Source organism: Oreochromis niloticus, linkage group LG15, assembly GCF_001858045.2.
Source record: "Oreochromis niloticus isolate F11D_XX linkage group LG15, O_niloticus_UMD_NMBU, whole genome shotgun sequence".
Taxonomy (NCBI): Eukaryota; Metazoa; Chordata; class Actinopteri; order Cichliformes; family Cichlidae; genus Oreochromis; species Oreochromis niloticus.
The window spans coordinates 9,477,184-9,498,363 of record NC_031980.2 but is presented as its reverse complement, the minus strand read 5'-3'; the positions used below and the strand labels follow the sequence as shown (position 1 = coordinate 9,498,363).

Sequence of the window (21,180 nt, the reverse complement as noted above, 5' to 3'; positions counted from 1 at the left end):
AACTGCTAAATAAAAATCATATTTAAAGGAGAAAGTCAAGTGTAAATCCACTGTAATCGTTATCCTCCTGTGACTCACCTGGATGAAACAAAACATGTGTGACATGAAACCCGCTTGCGTGTTGCACTTTCCAATTTAAAGGCAGACTTTTGTGTTACATAAGAGAAGAAACTAAACAACAGATGGTGAGCAGGCATTACTTTTCATTACTCATTTCACAGTTGACAGGCTCCCTCGGATGCATGCAAGGTTGTCTCTGAACGTAACATAGAACAGACATACTTAACAGTCACATGCTTGGACCCTTACAGTTCACACAGAATTTCCCCAGTGGTTTCATAAACCACCAAAAAATATGAACAAACTGAGTTTAGTGCACTTTCCCTTTAGATATGCATAGTGAACCATCATTTAAATGATTAAAACAGGATATGCAGTACCATTTATCTTACAAAATGGCTAATAAATAGAAATAGTTCAAATTCAGTCTGAGAACAAAGATACCTGAGCAAGATGCAAAGCTACATGAAGAAAAATACACAATGAGTCTGCTGCAATAACCTGATGATGTGTTCGCATCCTGAAAGAAAAGAAACCTTTAACAAAAATGTAAAAGTGGCATTATTGCATTGCTGTCCTTTATTTTTACATGCACGGGAAATGAGTTTTTAAATAAGACAATGCATATAGATGTATATGTATATATAACATTAGATTTCATCAAAACAGCTCGCAGTGAGGCTTTGGAATTGTAAGGCACATTTAATTACCTGATAATTAACTCTGAAGGTAGTCGCTCCACTGAGGATGAGCAACAAAAACTCTGGATTTCCCTCCTAAATAAGATAAAGCTGTGTATCTATAATACACTGTGCATGTGGAAATGCTCACTGAGCTTCAGCTTGTCCACAAAATAGAAATGTGAACTTCAAGGTTTTCTACCAAAAAACAAAAAAACCCATCAAAACAGTAAACTGACTTCCAGAAACGTAAAGGACCACTCCATCTTATTTTCATCAGACTTGCATGTTTCGCCAAGCACCTCATCAAGCATCATTTCCTTTTTGTGCTTTTTGTTCATTACTTGTCCCTGCTTCCTCTCACACACAAGTGTCTCATAAGTTAAAAGCTACAGTATAAGATAAATCCCTGGATTCTTGTGGTGCTAAGGTAACATTTCTGCATGCAATCAAGTATTAAAACTTGTAGTCCAGCAGGACATGCACAATGCTTATCTAATCCTTTATTTTTTTATTAAGTGACAAAATTTAAAGATCCTCGTCGTCTGTTTTGGGTGAAGCCGGCCTGGAGGTGGTGACCGAGTCTTGACTTTTCCGTCTTGCTTTTGGAGAGGACGCTGGCGGCAGTGAGAGTCTTCTTTTTACCGACAGCAGCCTGAGGATCTCGCTCACCTGAGCCTCGAGCAGCGACAGTCGCCCGCTCAGTATCTGAATGTCTGCTTTCAGCTCCAGCTTGGCCGCGTGGAGCGTCGCTTGAAGTAGCGCTTGTTCAGACAGCGGCTGCACGAATGAGTGTCTGAGGGAGACCTCAGCGTAAACCCCGAGGCTGTGCTCGAATGGATTTCTCTCCATGGGGCTCCTTTCCATCGGGCTTCGCTCGAAGGAGCTTCTTGAATCTCCTGCTCGGTCGATGCGTGGATCGCTCTTTGTGATACCACTGTCGCAGGAGTCGGTTTTGTGCAGGGCGCTTGTTTCCTCACCTGCGCTGTTGCTGCCCTCTCCACCTCCCCCTGATTCGTGGTTCTTTTTGGGGGCTGCAATCTGTTCTGAGGACTGCGATCCTTTCGGCCACTCGTCTGCTTTCTGCGTCTGCTTCTCCTGCCCGACAGGAGGACGTGCTGGCTCAGCAGATGTGGCGTTTCTAAACTTTGCCCAGCCTCTCACACCTCTGCCGCTCCCTGCGTTACCCTCTCCACCTGCACCACTGCTCTGACCAAACCGGCTCTCTGGACAAGGCTTTGATACAGACCCCACCGCCTCCATTGTGCTCCTTTGCTCTGACTTTTCGGGCATGTTGCAATTGTTCCCCCCTCCTGCTGAGGTGTTGTCCTGCCGCTGCTGAGGAGATACTGAGTGACTGGGCTGAGTGTAAGAGTTTGAGTCAGTGTGATGCTGGGGGTGCTGCTGCATCTCCACCTGCACGCAGTTGTGATCTAAGTAAGTGTTGGACTCTCCTGTTTGAGCGTCTCTGTGCTGTCTGAACTTCTGGAACAGCTTGCGAACCGGGTGGTCTTCGGGAATGGACAGAGTCACGTCACTCTGATGCTCCTGCTCCCTCTTCACATCGGCAATCTTCCTGAAGATGACCTGCAAGAGGGAGAGTGCGTGCATGAGGACACTGATACAGGACACACTGTAAATTGTAACTTACAGTGTGCATGCTCTAGTGCTCGACCTGAACGAAGCAAGTTGTGCAATGTCCGTATAATGCAGCTTCAAAGCAAGGACAGCTGCCTGCAGCTGTTCTGAATGCTGAAATATTTATGAGCTGAAAGCAGCAATGCACAAGGGAAACCGATAATGGAGCAACAAGTCAATAATGGAGGACAATTTAGGCTCCGAGTCTTTCCTGAATTCCCTCTGAAGACAAAGAAAAGAAACGTCAATAAACTCCAAGCGTCTCACTGCCTTCCGATACCACTCTGGTAGAAATTTTCAGTGCTGGCGTACCTGAGAAGTTAATCTGTGAAACACTTACCCCCATGAATCCCAGGTTAAAGCCCACTGTGTACAAAGCTCCCACTCTGTCATTTCGACTGAGTGTGAGCTTGTATTAATAGTTCAGTAGTTAGCATCCACTTGTTTAATATTGTTTTCAGATTAATCTGAAACTGACTAGTTTAGATGATTAGAAATAGATAGAAAACCAATGTAGAAGACAGCTACTCAGCTGCCCATAAGTAATCTACAAAATGCCTAGGACCTATGTTATTAAACATGCAAACAAGTCTTAAGTCACTGCTTATTTCTTTATATTTTGCTTTAAATAATTCAGACTGTCTTATTGTTATTTTTTAAAGTGGTCTTGAGCAGTGTCTCTCCAGGCTTGGCTGCTTGTTTACTCATTTCCAGTCCAGTAACAGGATGTTAAGCCACTTTACAATGTCCTATGAATCATTCATGTTAAGACCTGACACAGGACCTGAGAGATGAAGGACCTGAAGCCTCCTCAGACATGGCCTCAGTGGAAGAGTGTTTGTCAAGGAGCCATTCTTAAGGAAGTAAGACAGGCTGAGGTATGCCAAATTACACAAGAACTGTGCTAAAAGTCAGTGGCAAATGTCCCAAACACACTGCCAATGCAGTAAAAACATACCTGGATAGACAAAACACACAATCAAACACTATCAGAATGGATTGGCCTCCCCAGAGCCCGCACTTCAACATTACTGAAGCGGTGTGGGATCATTTTGACAGAAAACTGAACAAAAGGCAGCCAAAATCCAAAGAAGAGCATTGAATTTCCTTCAAGAAGCCTCGAGACTGAAGACTACTTAAGAAATAACAAGAAAGCTTGTCTAAGAGAGGCCGTGTTGAAGAATAAAGGTGGTCACACCAAATACTGATTTTAAAGCTCATTAGAATTGTACACACTCTGTTTTTGCCTCATATACTGTATACTGTCCATGTATGTTTGCACAGGCTTCAATAAACCACTGCACCTATTTCCGATTTTCCTAACAAAATATAAAGAAATGAAGAGGGCTTGAGACTTTTGCAAAGTTCAAATACCTGCCATGAATCTCTTAACATGCAGCTGTGATTTGACTCATGAGTCTGTTTAATTCCTTCAAATTTTTGTTTGTTTTTTGTTTGAGAACAACTTTTTTAAACCTACATCATCAGAAGTATTTCATACATCCCAGTCCTGAACAAAGAACACAGACTACGTGCACTGGCATGACTTGACGCGATATGAACATCCATTAAGAACTTAAAAGATAGTATTACAGCAGAATGTATAAGAAACCTACTCTTGTGGCTGGAAAGCAACGCATCTCAGTGCTGTAGTGGAATCAATATGTGTAGCCAGGAGAACCTTTATGAAATATTAGAGCCTTAGTTTGGACCGGCTAATTGTTCGGAATAGCTTTGCACTAATTTTTTGTCACTGTCCTTTTTACAGATAGGGGAAACCTGGATGGAGACAGTGTGCATGTGCAGATTTATTTACATTTATCCTCTTCACATTTGAGCTGTTCACTCTCAGTTTGTAATTTGATAAAAAGGCTTTCTGAGCGGTCGATACAAAGACAATGTGATATGTGTGTATATATATATATATATATATATATATATATACACAATCCATTTACCATTACACACTTTATGGAAAACTGTATACAACTCTGCATCGCACTCAGGTATTCCATGCTGCCCAGCTCAAGGCCACAGCACATGTTGTATGAATGAAGTCTCATCTGCAAAGAAGGGATTTGATTCTAATTTTTGTCTGTGATTTACTGCTGGCACACCTTTTCTTTCTCTATTTGTCCTTTTATTTTAAATTTATCGATCATTTACATACTTGATACACACATAGACGTGTGTTTAGCATAGGTGCGGCAAGATGTTGTTGCAAAATGCTTTGCAATCCAAACAAAATAAGAAAAAGGTTTTTTTATTCATACTGTCAGTTGGTGAAAAGTTATGGTTAGAGATGTTCCTGTGTACCAGGTTTGGTTGCTCAGCTCTTGATTATGTAGGAGTTTGTAGATGGAGAGTTTATGTTGTAAAGAAGCAGGTTTGGTTGCATTGCATTTGTTGTGGATTGTAAAGAGTGATTCACTTGCAGTCCATTACACCTTGGTAATTTTAGTAGTGTAATGTACAATGTTGAAGTCCAGCTGGGTGGGAGCTGTGCACCCTGTTATCCCTTTTGCCTATGACAACAAAACGCAATCAGCAATCCCTTGCTTTAAGCTGACACTAACACCCTTTACTAAAAGACAGAACAGTGAAAGTTTTACCCGTTTTCGCAGGTTACAGGTGAGGATGAGGTTGCGGGAGAAAGAGTTGGCGAATGCGGTGTAAAACTCCAGCACCCGCATCAGAGCCTCTCTCCGGATGACGTGCAGATCGCAGTACGTCAGAGCGCGCACATTCGCACAGGCTCGAGCCAACGTGGTCTCTTTCCAGAATGCATCTCCAAACACGTCACCTTTACCTGAACAGGGCCAGATATCATATAAACATCTGTTGGCTCAGATAAATATAAATAAAATTGGATAAAGTCGAACACATATAGGTTGTAAAGCATAAAAAGGACTTCAGAAAACTCTGCACTGAAACAAACTTTGCTCTAACTTCAACTGAGAGCAGCAGGTAAAACTTGGCTTGGTCTATTTCACAATATTGCCCCGGATTACCTAGTATTGCGATGACCTCGTCATCTTGGATGACTTCGAGTGAACCCGAGACTACAAAACAGAGCGTATCAACGCTCTCCCCGATGTGGAAGATGAGGTCTCCAGGTGCGCAGTGTGTGGTCTGAAACTCCACGGCGAGAGAGCGCAAACAGCCGTCACTTGCCAGGCGAAAAGCTGGATGGTCATTGAACACCTGTCTGTTGAGGTGGACGCAGATGTCTGCACGCATGTCTTTAGGACAGATGGAGAGAACCTGAAAGAGATGGTGAGATTTGTCCAGCAAACACTTAATGCATCATCACTGGAGGACATTAAATATGTAGCACATTTCCGCTGCTCATTTAGCAGATGTATTACTAAACGTTTTAAAAATAGAACTGCAGAGACATGAAAGCTGCTTCTTTAAATAATCTTTAAACTCCAGATGTTGGACCATGTGATCTGATTTACTTCATGAGAAAAACAATGGTAATGTTGTTACTGACTGCATGGAGTGTAGAAGTTCAGGACCTAAAAGGCAGATATGGGAGGCAGGCAAGATTTAACCAAGGGCATGCACTTTGATTAGGTTGTTGCAAAAGCCCATAAATGAAAACAAGAAATCGAAAAGATAAATTCCAAAATGTAAAACCAAACTATGTCTATAGGCACATGAGAGAAAGCACATGGGACAGATACGCAGATGCTAAAACAAGAACTGAGGGGAAGACAGCACTATATATACACAAAGGGGTAATCAGGGAAATGGACATGGGAGGGTAACAAGCCACAGGTGAAATCAATAAGGGCAATGACGCAACGGAAATAAAACTAAATGCAAGACAGTGTAACCAAATGAGTAGTGTAAGCAACAAGAAATAACTAACAAATACAGGGGTTAAACACACACCTACACACTGCAACTGAACACTAACTGAAACTGGCAAAGGCAAGGAAAATTATTTAAGAAACTCATAAAAACTGAAAACAGAAAAGACACCCCCCCCCCGTGAACATACCACACTGGGGTGGTTGCAGGTTTAGTGGCATTAGGAGAGCTGAAATTCCAGCAGAGAAGAGTCATTTTTAATGGAGCAGGCCAACTTGTTTTCTCTTATGGTGGTATGACAACTATGAAGTCAGAACCAGTTAGTTTAGCTTGTCATAAAGAGTGGAATCAGTTGCAACCAGCTAGCATTAAGTTGTCAGACTGTAACAAAACCAGAGCACTTCAAAAACCAGAAATACTTTGCACTGAACTCGGCTCACAACAGTCTAGAAAGTCACCAAGAAGTAGTCCCACGTAGGGATGTCACAATAATGTGATGCTGGCATTGATATAATATAAATTTAAAGGTCACAACAAATGGTGGTGGTGGGCAGATTTTGCTACCATACAACGAGTTTACCCCACCAAGCCAATTATAGCCATGATACTGACCAGCTCATATAACACTGTAAACACTTTAAAAACCTTACTTTTTAAAAAGAACTAGTGATTATTATGGAGGCAATTAACAATCTAAAAACTAAAGTAACAATTTGCTACCACTCTGGCTTACAACATAGCCAAATATGCAATGAATGTACGTCTGTTTGACCTTTGAGGCATGTAATGTCTTACATTTTGAAGGTTCTGTGACTGACTGACTTATTTCTTTACCTTACAAACCTCTATATAATCAGAATGGTTTGATAACCCTACAATAACAGAGATGCTAGGTTTTTAAGATCTTACGATTAATGTCCATCTTACAGTTTCAGCAAGGAGCCATCTAACTGGTTCCAAAATGACAATGACCCCAAACATACAGCCAGTGATATTAAGAATTATTTCATGCAAAATGCAACAAGGTGTCCTGCAGCAGATGATTAGGGCTTCACAGAGCTGAGATCTCCACATTGTAGTGTCAGTCTGGCATTAAAGGGACAAACAGAAATAGCTGAGGAGCCTAACTTCATGGGACTATGCTAAGATCTCCAACATGCTTCGAATAATCTGACAAGTATGCTGGAAAACTGCATTGGTATCTGACAAGTAATTGCACATCAGTTTGATAAATAAAAACATATTATGACATTGTTTTTTGAAAGCACCCCCACATTTTTTAATACCTGAAACTTTTTGCACAGATTTGTACCTTGTCTGTGTCAATGCCCTTCGACATGGCCCAGGTGGAGACGATGAAGTCCATGACCCTCTCGCTCAGACCTTTGGGAACCTGGTAAAGCTTAAGGAAGTCACGCACATTGTTGAGCATCTCGTGGTAGCGATTTGTGTTGGTGTACATCTGCTGAAAGATGGTGGTGACGTTTCCAAAGATTGTGGCATATAGCAGCGCTAAAAGAAAAGACGGAAGAGCAAGAGTTCATCTTATTTATTCAAATCTAATTTGACATGAAACGTTTTCATTCATCCGTCTTCTTCCGCTTATCCGGGACTTCTCTGAACATGACTACCTCTTCCAGCTCATCTGGGGGAACAAGTCATTCTCAAGCTAGCCGAGAGAATCTCTCCTGCGAGAGATAAACACTTTTAGATAACAAATAATCATATTTATGGGATCACAGTATCCAACTTTCATACCTCAAATTTAGAGTTAAATATTGTTGAGGAAACTGCCTATGACAAAACGCTTAAGTGGAATATATGTGTGATTAATGGAGTATAAAAATTATATTTGGATTAAAGATTAAATAATTAATTAAGATCTAATCCAAAACTTTATTCCCTTAATTTTTTCCACTTGTCCAATTAAGGGTTAGTGTCCCAGCTGTTATAGAGCAAAATTTCAGGTACACCTTGGAGAGGTTACTAGTTTATGACGGGAAAAAAACGGAACATGCTGATATTTAACTGTCCTTTAACTGTTTAAGTGTTTTCCACGCTACCGGCTTCCACACAACCACGTGAAGACTTTTTCCCTCCAAATGACATTCTAGGGACAAACCAGCTCATCTACTTGCCTTTCTAGACCTTTGGGGACTTTTGTGACTTGTCATAAGGTCAAAGGTAAGGTTTCCACCTGATGAGGAGTTAACCTGTAGACCCTGTTCATGCAGAACAGTTGCTCCTCCAGGCCACTCTGAGGGAAATCTTGTTAGAGCTCATCTGCAGTCATATGAAGGCTGGAGTAAGCGTACAGCATCATTAAAGACTCTTCTTTTTTCTTTTTCTTTTGATAATCACCAAATTATGCCATTTGATTATGATTGCTCAAACCTTTGCTTGCCACTCTTTATTACAATCCCCTGATTTATACATGACTAACACTTGATCAATGATGCTGTAATTACATAATCGATGGTGCACAAATGAAAGTAATTTTAAGATTTCAAAGATTTTACAGTGATAGAAAAACGAAAACCTTAAAAACAATGTGGATGTCCATCTGACATGATGCTGTAAAAGCACTACAAGCATATAATCATTATGTATTGGTTCTACAATAATATAGTACTATTTGTATTTTACATTTTGGATAAACTCTTTAGTGAATTTTATTTATTTATTTTTAATAATTTTGTTTGTTTTGTTTTGTAATTTACTGAAAAGTAAATATACACAGAACAGCACCGCTGACAGTGCAGTTTTCATGCATACATAGCCTGATATACACAATGAGGGATGGGCTAACTCTTTATGATATAATTTCTAATCCACAGTTCCTGGGTAGGAGTGCCGTGCTGCAGTGACCTCAAAGAGTCACTCAGCATCTCTTATTGTGAGGTTTTATCCACTCAACGGGAAAGCTTCATCTCCGGTCACCACAGCAGGATCACAGAGGTTAGGATACATATCTAACGTGATGGCTCATTGTCCACTTACTACACCCGAGCCTGCAGGCAAACTGGCCCTCTCTTCGATTCCTTCTCCACTCAAATAATTACCGTATCTATAGCAGGAGATTTATGCCCCATAATTGAAGCCGACACGGCAGTGTGACTGAATGATCATCGTGATCCAGGCGCCATCAGAATAATGGGTGTTTACTTTTGACTGTACGAAGCTTGAAGCGTGGCTGTCACTTTCTGTGTTCTCACTGGTTTTATTGCATCACTATACATGCTGTTTTAGAGGGATGGGTCAAAGGTTAGTGCACAAAGGTGAGTGATGACCAAGGTACTGCAGAGGCACTGAGATTAAAGGTGAAGCTATTACTCTGTGTGCAGTGTGTGATGAAAGCTGCAAACAGGCTGGAGTAAAAATAAGCCTTTCTATTTTGGTGAATTGGAACCACAAAAGATTACTAAGACACCAAAGATATAACTTAGGAGCCATTAATGTAGTTACAGTACTAAGTTCTAGATAGTTTTGAAGTTAGCTAAGGAATATGGCGTGACTTATACGTAGACTTATATAACATAATGCATCGTTTCTAAGTTCATGTTACACAAGACTCTCTATAAGCTTCATCCTCATCAATTTGACAGTCGTGTCCCATTAAATACTGAAAGTCACGCAACACAGAGAATGTAAAGAAAAAAATATCTGTATTTGCTGAAAATTTTAAAGGTAATTCGGGAATAAATTAAGTCTTTAACTTTGACTTTCTTCATGAAGTTTCTGCTGACCATGAGAAATACAGAAGAATGGAATGATATTTACTCCCTGCATTGAAAAAACGACTGACTGAATTAACATGCAATACTTTTCTGATGTGATGACCAGCCCTCAGACAGACATTCACAGAGCAGGCTGTGATGGGCGCTGAACATGTCACTTTTGATTATTGACAAAGCCAAAACTCAGAGTGGTTCAAGCACCGAAGCTGCAGCTAAACGTGAAACCATGACCAGAATGAAGAGAGGAAAATGTTGTCTGTGGATCATTTAGCTCTATAAGGAATAAATACTTACTTCACTTTCTTAATATTGAATTCTGTCATTATCGAAATGTGATTTTAAATAATAATTAACTGTCAGTTTGGTCAATTAGGGTGGCAGGTACAGATAGACAACCTATTGACATCCCTGATTCAGAGCATGCTTCCAGGCCTTTAGGAAGAGATTTTCTACTGAAAATGTTTTTTTAATATGTTTTAAATGGACGTCTTGTTGATGTTTCTGTGACGCTGATACACACACCAGCCAATCACATGACAGCAGCTCAGCGCATTTAGGCATGTAGTCATGGTCAATTTGACGTGCTGAAGTTCAAACCGAGCATCAGGATGGGGAAGAGAGGCGATTTAAGTGAACGTGGTGTAGTTATTGGTGCCAGACGAGCTGGTCTGAGTTTTCCAGAAACTGCAGATATAGTGGGATTTTCCCGTTCAAACATCTCTAGAGTTTACAGAGAATGGTCTGAAAAAGAGAAAATATCCAATGACTGACAGTTCTCTGGGTGAAAATGAAAATTTTCTGGGCACACTTTGAGCCGCTCAGTCTACATGAGTATTGTTGCTGACCATGTCCATCCCTTTAGGAACACAGTGCACCCATCTTCTGATGGCTGCTTCCAGTAGGATAACACATCCTGTCACAAAGCTCAAATCATCTCAAACTGATTTCTTGAACATGACAATAGGTTCACTGTACTCTCAGTCACCATATCTCAATCCACTAGAGCACCTTTGTTATGTGGTGTAATGGGACGTTCAACTGTCAAATCTGCAGCAACTGTATGATGCTATCACGTCAGTATGGACCAAAATCTCAGAGGAATGTTTCCAGCGCTTTGTTGAATCTATTCCTTGAAAAATTAAAGCAGTTCTGAAGGAAAACAGGGGCCCAACTCAGTCCTAGCAAGGTATTCCTTAATAGTGTCCAATGAGGACACATTAAAAGGTTATCATGCAACATAATAAAGGAAGTTGCAATAAATAAAGGTAAATGGTTCAAAAATATTTTGTGAAAACAAGAAATTCAACTGATTTGCAATGTTTCACTTTCACTTTGTTGAAAATGTTAAAAAGAGACAGCAAAGTCAACTCTGCCATGAAATTTTTCAATAGTGGGTACATAAATATATTAGTGTCTAAGCAAAGTCATCTCTAAATACATTATAATGCTGTATACTATGTTAACTATGTGTAAAAGCAGCCATGTATTGATCATAGAGTGCTGGGACTTAATATCCTGCAGAGATCCTCCTCATGTTTTAGAACATACATACCATATGTTGCTTTACTGGCAGCTGGTAGATAGCCAGCAGGACTGTGGGGAGCACGTTATCTTGACTACCGTGCAAGTAAGTGGAACCAGACTGTTTCATCTCCTGCAAGGTTCAACTAGCATATTATGAATGGATGAATGCACGAATGACATCAAAGTATGTATGCTTTGTTTAGTGTGGAGTGATGGGGAGACAGGGCTGTTTTTGTTGTTACAGAGCTGTTGTTCTGGTTAACTTCACCCACAAGTGATGCTACTGAATATGGTTAAAACATCCTTTCCCAGCTCCAAGTGCAGTTTAAAACTCATGGATTGTTCCATTATATGGCTGTATCACTTTATCACATTTTGGCTGCTAGTTAAATGTTTCCTGTGCCATTTTCAAAGGTTTTGTGAAACCTTTGGAGAAACTGTTAAATGTGATGCATGTTGGAAATACAGTGTGTGGTGACTGAGTACTCACAGCCCACCATCATCATAGCCACGGAGAAAATCTTCTCGCCATCTGTTGTTGGAGCAATGTTACCAAATCCAATGGTGGTCAGGCTAGTCATGGTGAAGTAGAGAGAAGAAATGTACAGCGTGTCTTTGTTAGGACCTCCTTCCCATCGGCCATTACCGCTAGTGTTGTAGCGGTAAGGAGTTCCAATACTCAGTGCCAACTGGTAGAGCCAGCTGTCTGTCTTAATGGTGTTGGTGGTCTCATCGATGACCTCGTGGTCCCCAATGCTGTACCAAATGCAGGCAAGCCAGTGAGCCACCAGGCCGAAGACACACACCAGCAGGACCAGGACCGCAGCTCCATACTCCAGGTAGTGGTCCAGTTTTCGGGCTACGCGGCCCAGACGGAGTAGGCGGATGACTTTAAGGGAACTGAAGAGGCTGCTGAGACCCTACAGAGAAAGAAAGTGATATATCTAAGCTACTTTTTGGAACTGCTTAAGACAGTGGCAAAACATTGTACATCAGATGAAAGCTGCATTAGATATCTTATCTTATGTTAAAATTTTACACCGGTTTTCATTTCATGATTAAAATGATATCACCTTAAGAGAAGAAAATATCTGTCAAGTCAATAAAACAAGTTTAGAATGTGTAAAATCATTAAGAACAGAGGGTTCATGTGACTGGTGGAAGACAATCAGAGAGAGTATGGCAATTTAAAGAGGTGCGCTTTGAGAGGGAACTGCAGAGTTTAGGGGCAGAGCATCTGAAAGCTCACATTGTATTTAGTTTAGGGGAAGGGACAGTGAGATGGAAGGAAGAAGAGTGCGAATGGGTGTGTTGATGTGCAGATGTTTAGAGCGGTACTGCAGGCTTCAAAAGTGACGAGTCGAATGTTGATATCAATATGATATTTAACCGGAAGGCAAAGAAGCTGCTGACGGACCTTTATAATGTGACTAACAGAGGGAGTTCTGGTAATGATCCGAGCACCAGGAAGAGAAAAGACCTCAGAAGAGTTGTCAATAGGGAGGGAAACACTTACATTTACACAAAGTGGATTGGTGTCAGTGAGGAGAACCTTGGTTTTATCACTTTTCGATTTGACAAAGTTTACAGGAAAACCAGGATTTGATTCCCTGGAGGTAAACACATCTCTAAAGTGGTGGTATGAAAAGTGGTGGGACATTTGGTGAACAGGCGGAGCTGGGTGTCATCAGCATAACATTGGAAACTGATATTAAATCTATGGAAGACATGACCAAGAGGAAGTAGAAATATGATAAATAAATAGAGAATAAAAGAGGCTCCAGGACAGATCCCTGTGGGATGCCAGTGGAATTTAACATTTTTGAGTTGAATGAACGGAGTGTGACTGGAGTTGTTACATTTTGTTGTACATGGAGATGTTACATTTGTCCATGTACAAAAAAGACCATGTATATCTCCTTAAAGAGGGAATATTTTTAAAATTGTTAAAATTTGAAAACTCCTGTTACAGCTTGGTTTTGTTCTCGGGAGTCAAAGTTTTCTAAACCTGCCCTACATGATTTTTTTTGGCCGCTTTTACATATTATTACAACACTGATATTGTAAAATAAAATATTTACATACAGTTGAATACAGTTATAATTACATACAGTTATTTAAATTAGCATTTAAGAAAATTGTCTTATTTTGGCTCGCTCCTAATGTAAATGCAGATCATGTATATAAGATGAATGAATGAAGTCATCGTGATATCACCTACCGGTTAGTGGACTGATGTTTTGAAGCCTTGAGTTTACCATTTTAGCTGACACCACCTTGTTTTTTAAAAACTTTAATGTGATGAGTAAGGGGTAGGTATAAAAAATAAGGGCCATATGCAGGTTTTGCAGTTAGGTGACCAATAACCACGTGACGTTAACTTGTCCACCATTTTGAACATGTGACAGTCATGGTGATGATGTGGGATCAAGTGAAAAATGCCACAGTAACACAAGCGTAGATACTGATCAACAACCATATGGGAACCACTGTTGGTGAAGGGAAAAATTAGTATTCCCTTACTGGTTGTGTGTGGTTGGTCACTCGCTTTTACACCTAAGACCATTTTAGAATCATCAATAAACCTAACCCATGCATGTCTTTGGATAGTGGGAGGAAGCCCCAGCCTCCTCCTGGATTCAAACCCAGGACCTTCTTGCTGTTAGGTCACGGTAAACACTGAATTTTGTAGATATCATTGTCAACAATACTAATGTTCTGGGTGAAAAACTCAAAACAAAGAGCCCAAAGACTCTGCAATGTGATTATTCAGTGTGGTTTTGTCACCATAAGAGATCAATAATATGACCTGATTTCCATCCATTCATCCATCCAATTTCTTCCGCTTATCCAATTCAAGGTCGCGGGGCGGGGGGGCTGGAGCCTATCCAAACTGTCATAGAGCAAGAGGCATGGTACAAACCATATTTATCAGAGCATATTTAAAGAAATACAGAAATTTACTTACTGGTAGAACGGAGTCTTCAGTCCGTGTGCTATTTCTGTGGAAATGTGACTCACGAAGATGACCCGTGGAAGAGGCATGTGTGAGGATATCCTGCATTAAAAAAAGAACAGTAAAACAGAAACATTTTAATGTCTACGTGGAAAGACATACCATTGTCTGAGCAATTAATCCTGCATTAAAAGAATTATCTTTATTAAAGTTTACTCACATCATCACCGTTTTCAAAGGCGTTGATGATATCATAGGGCAGGCAGGACAGCAGGTCGATGACAAACCACGTCTTTAGGTAATTCATTCTTATGAGCTTGGCATCTGAAATCACCTCTCCAGCTGGACCCACAAAGGTGGTGTGGAAGTTGAGCACAATGTCAATCAAAAAGATGACATCGACAACACTGTCCACAACCAGCCAGGCCAAGTTGTTCTGCTTGGTCCTGAAGGAAACATTATAGGGTACCATGATGGCAGTGTAGAAGGTGAGGATGAGGATGATCCAGTCCCAAGTGGTCTTGAAAGTGCAGTAGTGGAGGATGATGTGTGGAGGGGTCTTGGGGGCTTCCTGCTTGTACTGAGGGAGAATGTCTGATCCCAGCTGGAGAGCCTTTCATTGAGAGGAAACATTTGCCGTCATGATACAAGAACCTCTAAGCCATATTTAAAAGATTCAGATTCTAGAAAGAAAATTCTGGGTCTTGCTCACCTCAGCCAGTCTGGAGGGCTTGTGGCTGACCTCCGACTTATTGAGTGGTGTTAACTGCTGCACCAGGTTTCGATTGTTGGCCAGTGCTCGTGTGAGCCTGGCAAACTTTGTCCACCCTATCCACAGACAGCAACACAGAATGCACAGGAAAACAACATGGCATCCGACATTATTTAAGAATTAAGAAACATTTAAGAGCAATTAATATTAACATGTTTACATTTTACTGAAGTTTATGGGAGTATTATGTTAATTTTCTTTGTTAAATGGGCAATAGATATCTTTTGACTTGAACTGAATTTTTGCAGTTGGATAATAACACTATCTGCGTTTAGACTGGTTGCCTACTAGCCTTGCTTTAATTGTGCACTGCTGTCTGCTACCTGCCACAAGCACGACTGCTCAGCCAAAACAGGAAGAGGAGAGAGCATTTGTTTCCTGCTATATGAAATTAGGAATGTTCACAACACTTTAACACTTGGAAACTTTACCCAGCAAAAGAAAACCTGTCCCACTCCCAGAGGAAGCACAGAAGGAAAAGACAAGTGACAGAAACTGAAGGAAAAATAAAAGTGATCCCAATTTCAATTGACATTATTTCTACAAGATTTATAATAAACAAGTCCCGTGTACTTGCACCTACTAAATCAAAGAATCTCTATGTGCTTGTCTCTTTTTCATCCTTTTTGACAAAGAGTCAAACTTTGAAGGTATCCTGATACATACACAAACAAGTGTGGCGCCAAATTTGAAGTCAGTTGCATGAGGGGCGGTCTCATTTTCTTTTTGTAATTTTTCCACAGTGTTTTGTTAGCCAGTGAATGGAAATCAACAGGTTTAGACTCTCATACCTGTTGATTAGTATCACCATTATGTTGGTATTGACAGAATGCACCATTTAGTGCTGTGACATCATGTCTGATCAATTATGTCTCAGAGATGTTGGGGATTATCTTACTACAAAAAATGTTGTTGTTGTTTTTTGGTTTTTTTACATTTTTTCCTGCATTTTTGCAATTGTTATGATCTGTCTCTTTTCACATTCTCTCTATGTTTTGAATTTTCATGTACTTCCTTAGTTTCTTATTTTTAGTCTTTTAGTTCTTTGTTACAGTTTCTGTATATTATGGTCTATTTGTTTTATTTGTGCCTCCTTTTCTGGCATCGTTGTGTTTTTACTCAGTTGTATATAGCATTTGTATTCTATTTTTATCTTATTGTATATTTCATTCTATTTTATTCTACTGTATATAGTATTTTATTTTATTCTATTCTGTACAGTTGTGTACTGTATTTAATCTTATTTTATTTTATTCTAATTTTTGCTTCATAACTTTTGCACTGTCCACTTCCTGCTGTGACAAAACAAATTTCCCACGTGTGGGACTAATAAAGGTTATCTTATCTTATCTTATCTTATCTACTTTCTTGTGTCTATGTGTCCCTGTTTAGTTATAGCTTCTCACTTCCTGTTTTAGTTTGGCAGTTATCTGTCTCCTAAGTCTTGTTACTAGATTTACTTTTGTCCTCTTGTCTTGTTGTCTTGAATTGATTCAGCTGTGCCTGGTTACCCTTTTGTTTCTACTTTCTTTGATTACCCTGACGTGTATAAATAGTCCTGCCTTTGTTATTTCCCTTGAATGCTCCCTGTTAGTTTTTTTAATTATTATTTCTACTGGCTCCCTTCTTTAGATTTTTGGTGACTTTAGTAATGGACTTTGAATTCTGTTTTTTTTTTAATAACAATCCTAATAAACGGTTATAACGTCAGTCTCCAGCAACTGCATTTGGGTCCACTCCTTAAATGCATATTGCACCACTGCAGATTCATGATATAAATAAATCCTGACTTGAAAAATATTTAATTATCAATATATGAATAATAATAGTATATAAATTCAATCTTCAGAAACCTGCCACACCCTTTTTTTACCTCTGTGAAACAGGATTATTCATACAGCTACCTTCTTCTTGTGCCCTCACAGTCATTTAAATCTGCTTGATGTATGCAAAAAGTCTCTGTGGCACCATTAATCCCCAGGGATATGGCACTGCATAGACTCACAGAGACCACTGACCCGGACACACAACACCTGGACAGTTGTATGTTACACACCAGGAAACTAATGTCTTGTAAGTCAAAGCCACTCATGTGCAATCAAAATCTATAACACTCCTTTGTCTTTAATTGTAATGGCTGGACCTTTAGTGATAACTCCAAACCTTTCAATGTGAAAATGCCAGAAATACAATGAAATACAGAATACTATCAGGTGGAAATTATTGGTGCAGTAACATAAAGTCTCTTACCTCTTGTGGACTCATCGTCAATTGGCTGTTTGAACAGGGTGATGTCTCTGAAGGTGCAGAGGAAAAGCACCACCTTGTCATTTTCATTTCTGATTGGGGCTATCTGCATGTAAAGCCATATTGGTGTTTCTGTGGGAAGCAATCAAAAAACAAAAAGTAAATGACCAGGTATCACTTTTTTAAAAATTTTATTCATTTATTCATTTTATTTTTATTTTTTGTTAAAATCTTGCGATTCTAATTTACAGTACTTACTATTCTTTGTATACAGGAGCACCTCATAGAAATTAGACTCATAGCTGTCAAATGTTTGTTTGATTTTTTCTATCGTATTTTTATCAGTCAGATCACCATACATGAAACTGTAAAATAAGTCAGAGAGGGAAGAAAATATAATGAAACATAAATAACAGATTATGAGTTTCCATAATGTAAGGTTTATATATATACATATATTTGTATACTTCAGGTTTGACTACTTTCAGGTATTTAGATTAGTTCACCTTTTGATAAATAAAAAGTGGAGATTCAATATATTAAAAAAAACAAGAAAAAAACACACTAAAATTGTGGATTTAAGCTTCCAGTCAAGCATCAGAAAGAAAGGTACAGGGTGCTTGAAGAGCATCTTACTTGCATGTGCTGCTCTTGTGCATCACCTCTGCTCTGTGGTATCCAGACAGCTTGCAGAATCCATCATTGCTGTAAACGACTGGCCACTCCAGGATCTGTGCATTTCCCAACAGGAAGCTTGTTTCTGAGACAAAATACAGGAAATTTTACAGACCAAATTACAGATAAAGAAAACATACATAATAAAACACATGCCTTTTATTATTTATCAAATCGCCATACATTATTAAATCACCATAATGCAAGTTTATATTTACTATCGCATATAATGGAAACAAGATGCAAAAGTCATCCACATTTGGCTACCAGATGAGACGGAGAAAAGAAAAGCTGTTTAGGTTCCACTCATAATGCGAATCAAATATTGATGAAGAGCTGAAAACTTCTTCCACTTTATTGCAGTTTCAGAGCAGTCTGCAGTCTTCAGACAAAAGGGTGACTGAAGTTCTTCCAAATTAAATTGCACACTTGAACTTACTGTACATGTTGTTCACTCTGCGGGCTTTTGTGGCCAGACTGTCAGACAACAGGGACTGAATTTCAGATAACCACCACATTACTGAGGTGAAGAGTAAAGTTTACAGACACTGAATCAATGTTGCACCCCTCTATCTGCGTTTGTAAGAAAAGCCTCTCGGTCTCATGAGAATAATGTCCGGTTGCCTCCTGTGCACATAGTACTTTAAATGTTTAGACCAGCAGTATAGTTACTGGCTGTTTTGCTGACATGCATTTCCTTTCTGGAACATAAAAAAGGTATACAGCAAAACTGCACTCTACTCTGCGGTATTTGTAGCTACAAGATAAAGTGCCATAAATCAAATTATACATCCCTGAAAAGAACATTAAGACCTTTAGGATTGGCTGCAAATCCAGTTCTTGTAAAAATGAGACTATATGTTCTCACATTAGCAGAACTTTACTCCTAAATACCACTGGACAAACACCATGCATCAAATCTGGAGCTGCAGATGGCCTAGATTTCATTCGTTTATGAACTTTAGCTTCTGCAACAATGCGCATAAATAAGGAACAACCTCACAAATGCTCAAACAAATGCTTTAAAATCCTCATATTGTGATAATCATAATATATGGTGGTGTAAAATTGCACTCATCACATAAAGAATAATCTTTACTCTTACTTGATAAGTACGACAATTAATTAGTGTTTTCCTAATTTTTTTCTAGAGCTAATTTAAAAAGCCTCCCATAGGAGTAAACTATAATTTAGATTTTTCATTATTTATCCACATAATTTGGATAATGTGGCTGTTTTTTGTTTTCTATATCAGAAGAAATGTGTCAGTCAACTTTCAGGTAAAAAAAATTCTACTTAAAAGAAAAACAAATCAGCGTTTGCTGATTCTGCTTCCCAGCAAATGGCACAAAAATAACACACGTCGGTATACTTCAGCATCCCAGTGCTATGTGGTTCCCTGGCTGAGAAATAAAATCGAAAGCATCACTTATTTCTGTTTCCATTGCAGAGTCAAACTCACCGCTGGACCGCCGGACTATATTCTCCAGGAAAGTGTTCTGCGGAGCCACTAACCCTCTCTTGCCCCCATGCATTATGGAGGTTTCAGGTCAGAGACTCAGTGCTGCTCGGTGGTCGTGCTGGTACTAACTGACCCTTCTCTGCTGTCTGCCCGGCGGGAGCCTGGTCCACCGGAGTCAAGATCCCACGGTGGAGCTCTGTGTATCCGGACTGAGGCTTCAAAAATAAAAGCCTCTTTGTAATCATATGGAGTTGGTCCAGATTTGTGGCCAGCTGGTTGGGTGGCACAGAGTCAATTGTAATTAATATCCACCGATGCTTACACTGTAGCCACAATAATCTTCACTGGCCCAAATCTGGACTAACTGTTAGTTCTTGATAAAAATAAACTTTTATTTTTAAGGTCTTTTTCTTGGGTATTGCTGGTATTATTGTCTCAGCTTTCCACTTTATATATAACACCGTCCAGACGCACGAGCTGGCCTGAAATGTCTGATTTCTTTCCGCATTAATTTAAATGCTGGGGTTGGATGCGTATTTGTATTTAAATACGTGTTAAAATGTGGGGTTTTTATCTTTTTTCCTTTTAATACTCAGAAAACGTGCATGATGATGAAACATCTGATATCAGGAATTTGTACAAGTATAATTCAAACAGGTCATCCTTTCATGGGCTTATTAGGAAGCTGGAGGAAATACAGTTATATCGATACAGTAATGTGCAAAAGTCTTCATTTCTTTACATTTTGCTTCCAAGGAACCAGGCTTTTTTGTGTTATTTTTAGTCAAAAGCAATAATTCTCCAGGCTTTCAAATAAAATAGTGATTAATCCAAATTTGAAATTATTGGCTCAAATCATTGACAGTATGTATAAAAGTTAGGACAGAGACACAACAGTGAGCGTCTACAGTCATCTGTAAAACACGGTGACAGCTTTGTCATGAGTGGGAGCAGCATTTCATCCAGCAGTGTTGGAGATTTTATCAAAATTAATGGAATTATGATTGCAGAAAAATAATTTCATATTATGATCCACAGCCCAATAGTATGTGGATAGCACCTGACTGGCAAGAGCCTTTTTCAACATGACAATGAACCCCAAAACACTGACAGTGCAATAATGAGAAAAGCTGGAGAGAAAAAACATTTAATGGATCACCATCAGTCATGGATTAGCCTTCCCAAAGCCTCAACCTCAACTTACTAAAGCAGTGTGGGATCATCTTGACAGACAACAAAACAAAAGGCAGTCAACATCCAAAGAAGAGCTTTAATAGCCCTTCAAGAAGCCTGGAGAACTATTCCTGAAGACAACTTAAAACTTACAAGAAAACTTGCAAGAGTTCAGGCTGTGTTGATGAATAAATGTGGTCATACCAAAAAATTATTTTAGAGCTCATTAGAACTCTTTTTTGCCTTTCAATAAATGAATGTGCTCTTTTGTGTCTCAGTTTCTTAAGCTATTTAAATCTATTCATACCTACAACGAATCTCTGACAGGTGTGTGTCAATAAATATTTGATATAAGCTAGTGCTATACAAATAACACAATAAACAACATGTAGTAGTGTGATCTAACTTAACCAAACTACAGAAGAAGTGTCTTAATG

The 21,180-nt window shown here is 39.4% G+C and overlaps 1 protein-coding gene across 1 annotated transcript; it reads right to left on the bottom strand.

The window, feature by feature from the left end:
* Nucleotides 1-174: 174 nt before the first annotated feature.
* On the bottom strand, nt 175-21,179 carry LOC100711396 (potassium voltage-gated channel subfamily H member 5). Its single transcript, XM_003449922.5, has 12 exons — nt 19,571-21,179; nt 18,070-18,193; nt 17,692-17,798; nt 17,437-17,565; nt 15,127-15,242; nt 14,635-15,027; nt 14,427-14,516; nt 11,949-12,378; nt 7,510-7,709; nt 5,390-5,642; nt 4,991-5,187; nt 175-2,327 (listed from the first exon to the last, which is right to left on the bottom strand). Exons 1-12 carry the CDS (start codon nt 19,641-19,643, stop codon nt 1,269-1,271), a joined length of 3,171 nt encoding a protein of 1,056 aa, XP_003449970.1. The 5' UTR covers nt 19,644-21,179; the 3' UTR covers nt 175-1,268.
* Nucleotide 21,180: the final 1 nt, after the last annotated feature.

Coding starts and splice junctions, on each gene's coding strand:
- LOC100711396 (XM_003449922.5), bottom strand. CDS start 19,643: ATGCATGGGGGCAAGAGAGGGTTAGTGGCTCCGCAGAACACTTTCCTG. Junction 7,710..11,948: donor GGCTATGATGATGGTGGGCT/GTGAGTACTCAG, acceptor CTTTTCTTTTAG/CGCTGCTATATGCCACAATC. Junction 5,188..5,389: donor CGAGGTCATCGCAATACTAG/GTAATCCGGGGC, acceptor GGCCCTGTTCAG/GTAAAGGTGACGTGTTTGGA.